A 6,955-nucleotide genomic window follows, 5' to 3' on the forward strand; every position below is an offset into this window, starting at 1 on the left:
GAGGAGAGGAGAGGAGAGGAGAGGAGAGGAGAGCAGAGGAGAGGAGAGCAGAGGAGTCAGGTGAGGTAGCTCCTATTTGCAATCCCAGCACTTATGAGGCAGAGGCAGCTTCCCCACCATGTTGTAAGGATCTCATTAGCGGTAAGCCAGAATAAACCTTTCTTAAACTGCACAGGTCAGGTATTTTCCCAGCAGTGAGAAATGTATGTGTTGGCTCACTGTTCTTTGAAAGCAAAAACTCCCTGCAATGAGTAATCTCTAGGTCTGTTAACGCCCATTAACAGTTCCATTAGGCAAAATGGTGCCATGATAGACCTAGGCTGACCATCTAAGATAAAAACTCCTGCCCTGTATGGAAGAGATGTCTTTTAGGAATCTAAAGCTAGCCCACTTCAACTCCAAGTAAAAAGACCTTAATAACCCAGACTCCAGAAACCCTCCATGCAGAGCTCCTTCTCTCTCCGTCAGTTATCTGTGCCCAGACAATACACATGTACTTGGTTCAAGGTGTTCCAATAAGCCTGGTTTGCTTTAAAAAGAAAGAAGGGAGGGAGGGAGGGAGGGAGGGAGGGAAAAAAAGAGGCAGGAAGACTTCCAAATTCTAGGCCAACCTGAGCTACTTAGTGAGTCCCAGACAAACCTGTACTACAAAGTAAGATCTTATATGTAGCTTTTCAATTCTTTAAGACTTTGTAGCTAGGTATCCCTGGCTGGCTCACTTAATCAAGCCAAAGTGCTAACTAAATCATCCCCTACTTTCCCCAATAGCTTTGTACTGAGGAGAAGCAAATAACTCTTAGACTATCTGCACACACACACATATACAAGACAACAGTGGGTCTTTATCGCTGCTTATCTCAAATTACACCACATAAACTGGTATTTCCTTCACAAACTTTAAAATGAACTGATACAAAATCGAAATGAAAATCATAATTATTATATCCTATGTCTAACCTCTGTTATTTTATTACCTTATCTCCACTGAAAAAGAAAACTGGTAGAATAAAAAGGGAAATATTTTAAATTACCTGTCCTAAAATCAGTGTCCTTCATCAAATTTGCAACAAAGAAACTGAATGATTGCTTTTTAAAGGTATAACTGAACAAAGGAAGAGAAACAAACAGTAATAGACAACAAAACCTTATAATTAGTAATTTCTCAGCTAGCAGCCCCAGCTTTTGACAGGTATATGTTCAAATAACATCAACGTACCTGCAACACCAGGTCCTCACTAAGAGTCGGCATCACCTTATTTTTATTCTTTTGCTCTTCTGAGTCCTTTCTGGAAAGGAATTTGAGCCCAAGCTGGATCTCAGGAGAAGGCATGCCTGTAACGAAATATAATTAATCAATCACTTGCACTAATTTTATTATTCTACTTTTAGATGAATTAAGAATTTTATAAATATGGTAAAATATCATTTCACAAGGGACTAATGTTATATATTATTAAATGGCAAAGTAAATGTTTAGCATAAGTGAGGCCTGGGTTCACAGTCCAAAAGATTATGTATCATGGTTTCTTAACTGTGACTTTCATATGTCAATAGTGATTATTATTTCTTAGTAGGTGGTCATGCTGCACTGAACATAACAATGCTTGATTATTTCTTGGCCTCAGGTTGAAGGAATGCAATGAGTATGTATAGAAAATTTTATATCCTAGAACTGGGGAAATGTCTTGATGGATAAAGAGCTTTTTGTCATTTTGTTAAAGCAGCCCAAGCTAAGACACACCTTGTCATTCAACATAAAAAGTTGCCTCAGAAGTAATTACATGATTTCTCACAAATGCACTAAGATCTTAATATACTAATGTATTAATGACACAGAAATAATCACACATATTAATTTGCATACATGCACATAGAAATTTAATATATCATAGCCCACAGTAAGATGGCTTAGTGAGTAAAACTGTATCCTGCCAAGGTAGACCACCGAAGTTCAGCCCCTAGGACACACATGGTGGAAGGGAGAACCAGCTCTCATAGTTGTCCTCTGACACACACACAGCAATTTATAAATTAATTTAATAGATCAGGATCATAGTGTTTTAAACAGAATAAAATGGAATACTCAGTAAATCATATTGGGACAATTAGTTTACTACTTGAAAAAAATAAAATTAGAACTCTTCTTTTTCCCATATGCAAAAATACTCTACCTCTATTAAGCATAGAAAAATGAAAGCAGGCTAGAGATACAGCTCAGCTAGTAGAGCACTTATTCACTCCAAAAGCACACGGACTTGAGTTTGGCCCTAAAACAGATGTCAAAAAGCTGAGTGTAATGGCACATGCTTACAATCCCAGCACTGCAGAGGTAGAGACAAGATGATCTCTGGGCTTACTAGACAGCCAGTTTAGCCAATAAGTGAGATCCAGGCTAATGAGAGATCCAGTTTGAAATGCAGACAGCATTTCATAAATGAGATCCAAGGCTATCCTCCAATATATATGGGCATATGTATATATACACACAAACACACACACAGGCACAAATAAATGAAGTTTAAAAAAGAGATACCATAGCCTATCACTCAGCCTGTGTAAAAACTCACTTAAAAACTGATTAAATATCTCAATGTAGGACCTAAAACTGAAATTTCTAGAAAAAAAATACTTCAAGATATAGGCATAAGAAGTAATTTGTCTAGCAAGGACACAAACAGCACAAGAAATAATCTCAAAAATAGTCAAACAAGATTACATGAAAATAAAAAGCTTCTGAAAATCAAAGGAAACAATGACCATCATGTGAAGACCACCTAGAGACTAGGAAAAACATCTCTGTCACATATCAGATATGGGACTGATATCTAGAGTATATAAAGTATATTCAAACACCAAGAAAAATCATCTAATTAGATATGGTGACAGATGTCTTTAAACTCAGGACTTAGGAGGGAGAGGCAGGTGGATTTCTGTTACTAGATTTCAGCCAGCCTGGTTTACAGAGTGAGTTCCAGAGCTACACAGTGAGGCCCTGTCTCAAAAAAACAAAAACAAACAAACAAAAAAAAAGTACTGATGAACTGGATAAGACAATTCTCAATAGAACAAACATAGAGAGCCAATAAATATTTGAAAAAATGTTCAACATCTTTAGCTGTCATAGACATGCAAATTAAAACTGCTTAGTTCCATCTCACCCTAGTTGTAATAATATCATCAAGAAAGCAAATGTCAAATACTGGTGAGAATATGAAAAAAAGGAACCCTTATACACTACTGGTGGTAATGTAAACTTTTAGTCACCATGGATGTTCCTTAAAAAATAAAAGTAGAAGCCGGGCAGTGGTGGTGTATGCCTTTAATCCTAGCACTCAGGAGGCAGAGGCAGGTAGATCTCAGTGAGTTTGAGGCCAGCCTGGTCTATAGAGCGAGTTTCAGGACAGGATCCAAAGCTACAGAGAAACCCTATCTCATAAAACAAACAAACAAATAAACGTAGAACTACTATATGACACAACTATTGCACTCCTAAGCATATACTCAAAGGATTCTATGTCAACAAAGCATAGGGTTACTTACACATCCATACTTACCTCTGCCCTACTAACAACAGCCAGGAGCAGAAACAGCCTCCATGTCAAGAAATGAAGAAAATGCGGTGCATACACATGCAATGTCATGAATTCATAAATAAAAATCAAATTTTGGTATTTGCAAGAAAAAATAAAGGAAATAGAATCATGATTTTTTAAAAAACGACACAGAAAGAAAGTCCTCAGCAGGTATAAGTTTTCTCAAAATGGAGGGATCCATCACAGGCTGCCTGAGGAAAAGCTTTAAACACCTCCCCGAGGCTCCTGAAGACTAGCTGTGGGAATCAAGTCTGATCCTGCTTAGAAAACTTCCTTAGCTCAACCTGGACTGGGTCTACTTCTGATACCCCATTGACCATTAACAATGAATTGCCTAAAGGCATCCCTAAGACCCCAAGGCTCATACAGTTGATCAAACATCTGAAAAGTTGGGGGCAAGAGGAAACATACCTCCAACACTCAGTAAACAGAGAAACTAGATTCTCATACCAAGAAACATTACCAATGACCTAATTCCCATTGCAAATGCAAAAAGTACGAATAAACAAAAATATAGGTCTCCTCCAAAAATGATTCTCACACAGTAATGTCCCCAAAGAAAAGTGACTTAGATGACATACAAGAAAATGATTTCAAAATAGCAATAATAAGCAAGATCAAATAAATGCTGGAAAGAAAACATAAATAGATGAATAACAAAATCAACTTAATATATGAAAATGAAATTTAAAAAACAAAAAAGAAAAGCCAAAATAAAATAAAACTTGAAATAAAAAATTAGGAAATTCAAACAAAAATTAAAGAGTAAAGATTCACTGGATACATCAGATCAAACAGAAGAGAGAACATCAGGTCTTGAAGACAAGTAGAGGAACTGGATTGGAGAGAATGCTGAATTACACAGACAGACAGACACACACACACAATCCACCTGAGAATGAAACTTGCAGGAAGTCAGGAACACTATAAAAAGACCAAATCTATGAATAATAGAAAAAGAAGAATGGAATAAGGGGCTGAGATCAAATGCACAGAAATATTTTCAACAAAACATAAACTTCCTTACTATAAGGAAAAGAAATGCCCATCGAAGTCCAAGGGGCATACAGAATACCTAACAGAACCAGGAAACACACTCCCCACACCATATCAAAACATTAAGTGGGGGCTGGAGAGATGGCTCAGAGGCTAAGAGCACTGGGTGCTCTTCCAGAAGACCTGGGTTCGATTCCCAACAACCAAATGGTAGCTTACATTTGGTGAGTTCTTCTGGTGTGCAGGTATACATACATACATAATAAATAATCTTTAAAAAGAAAGCCACTAAGTGACAGAACAAAGAAAAGATACTGAAAACACCAAGAGAGGAAGCTCAGGCCCATCAGAATTAACAACTGATTTTTCAATGGAGACTGAAAGCCTGAAGGAATTGGACCAATGTTCTACAAGTTACTAAAGAGCACAAATATAACCCAGAAAAACTTCTGGTCATAGTAGAAGGAAAATGAAAACTTTCAAGATTTTAAAAAAACTATGACCACCGTAGGATACAGAAAGGAATGCTTAGACCTGAAGATTGTAGAGCATGCTCAGGAAGACACAGGAAACAACATTTCCAGAACACGGAATCAAAGTGGTTTAACAAGGGTAACAAATGTCAGGAATAACACATGCGGCTCAGTAACGCTTAATATCAACGGTCTCAATCCCCCAACACACAAAGACTAACAGATTAGATCAGAAAACAAGATCTAATAAATTTTTGTTTTGTTGTTGTTGTTGTTTTCAAGACAAGGTTTCTCTCTAGCTTTGGTGCCTGTCCTGAATTTTGCAGGCAAATGGATAGAGCTAGAAAACATCATTTTGAGTGAGGTAACCCAGACAAAGAAAAACAATTATCACACGTACTTACTCATAAGTGGTTTTCAAACATAAAGAAAACAAAATCAGCCTACAAATCACAATCCCTGAGAACCTAGACAACAATGAGGACCCTAAAAGAGACATACATAGATCTAATCTACATGGGAAGTAGAAAAAGACAAGATCTCCTGAGTAAATTTGGAGCATGGGGATCTTGGGAGAGGGTTGAAGGTGAGGGGAGAGGCAGGGAGGGGAGCAGAGAAAAATGTAGAGCTCAATAAAAATCAATAAGATTTTTTTAAAAAAAGAAAAGATGGGAGAGACACTCTATACTCATTACAAGGAAAACAGCAGGATATTAGAACCCTAAACATATATGCACCAAACAGTATCACTCAATTCATAAAAGAAACCCTATTAGACTTAAGGCCGCAGATCGATTACACCACAGTGAGAGTGGGTGATTCAATACTCCGACCTTCACCAGTGACAGGTAATTTGGGAAAAAACCTAAATAGAACTCTGTAGTTAAATCACATCATAAATCAAACAGACCTAACAGGTATTTACAGGACACTTAACACTAAAGAATACACATTCTTCTCAGCAGCCCATGGAACTTTCTTTAAAACAGACCACATGCTGGGACACACGAGTCTCAAGAGGAGGATTCCCTGGTGACAAGCAGTGTAACTTGATAAGTTCCAGGAAAAAAAAGGTGTATGCCTGAGAGATGACACATGAAGTTGTCCTTCCAAATACGTGCACATACATAGGCATGTATACTCAAACACACATGTATATCTGTACACACACATACACATGTGTCTTAGTGATGGGGGATTAAATAAGAACTTTAATAACATATATGTTTGAAAATGCCATAAAGGAATTCATTACTCTGTGAGTTAAGTTGGGAGGGTAGACCCCAGCCCCTCATATCTATCCTAGCCCCCAGGCCTGAGAGTTGTATTGGTCTGGACTCCAAATCCCAGCATGCCAGGTCCTGACCCCTCGCTGGGGGGATCAGGAGCACTCCACAGAGTATTTAAGTAAACTCCCAAGAGAGGATCACATGGTTCCTTTTCCTTCCTCCTGGTGGTCAAGTTCGCGGCCTCCTGGTTCCCCCCGGGAGTTCAGGAATCCCATTAAACCTGGATATTTCTTAATTTTGATTTGTTTTGATTTGGCTTGATTGGGAATTTGCATAGGCAGAGAGCTTGCGTTAGGAAAATTCCTAACACTGTGTTCTAAGCTTTAAAAATAAATAATAAACCATGGAAAATTTTTAAATGTTATTTTGTACTCTTACAACCTTTTAAAAATAGGTTTTAGAGTGAAGCTAGAGATTATAAGATGATGAGGAGAGCAGTCCAGGTCCACTCCAATGCTTTGCACCTTTTTCTAGGAACCCTGCATGGCCCCTGGGAGCTACAGTTCTAGGAGCCCTACAGTTTCTAGGAGCCCTGCATGTTTCTAGGAGCCCTGCATGTTTCTAGGAGCCCTGCATGTTTCTAGGAGCCCTGCATGTTTCTAGG

The 6,955-nt window shown here is 38.0% G+C and overlaps 1 protein-coding gene across 1 annotated transcript in view; it reads right to left on the minus strand.

Annotated features, from left to right (window-relative positions):
• The window catches only part of Ankrd31 (ankyrin repeat domain 31), a 155,623-nt gene that overhangs the window by 138,149 nt on the left and 10,519 nt on the right, over window positions 1-6,955 (minus strand). The window contains exon 3 of the mRNA XM_026783825.1: window positions 1,217-1,332. Coding sequence (XP_026639626.1) covers window positions 1,217-1,332 — 116 coding nt within the window. The remainder of the gene's footprint in view (window positions 1-1,216; window positions 1,333-6,955) is intronic.

This window comes from Microtus ochrogaster, chromosome 19 (assembly GCF_000317375.1).
Source record: "Microtus ochrogaster isolate Prairie Vole_2 chromosome 19, MicOch1.0, whole genome shotgun sequence".
In the NCBI taxonomy this organism is placed as follows: domain Eukaryota; kingdom Metazoa; phylum Chordata; class Mammalia; order Rodentia; family Cricetidae; genus Microtus; species Microtus ochrogaster.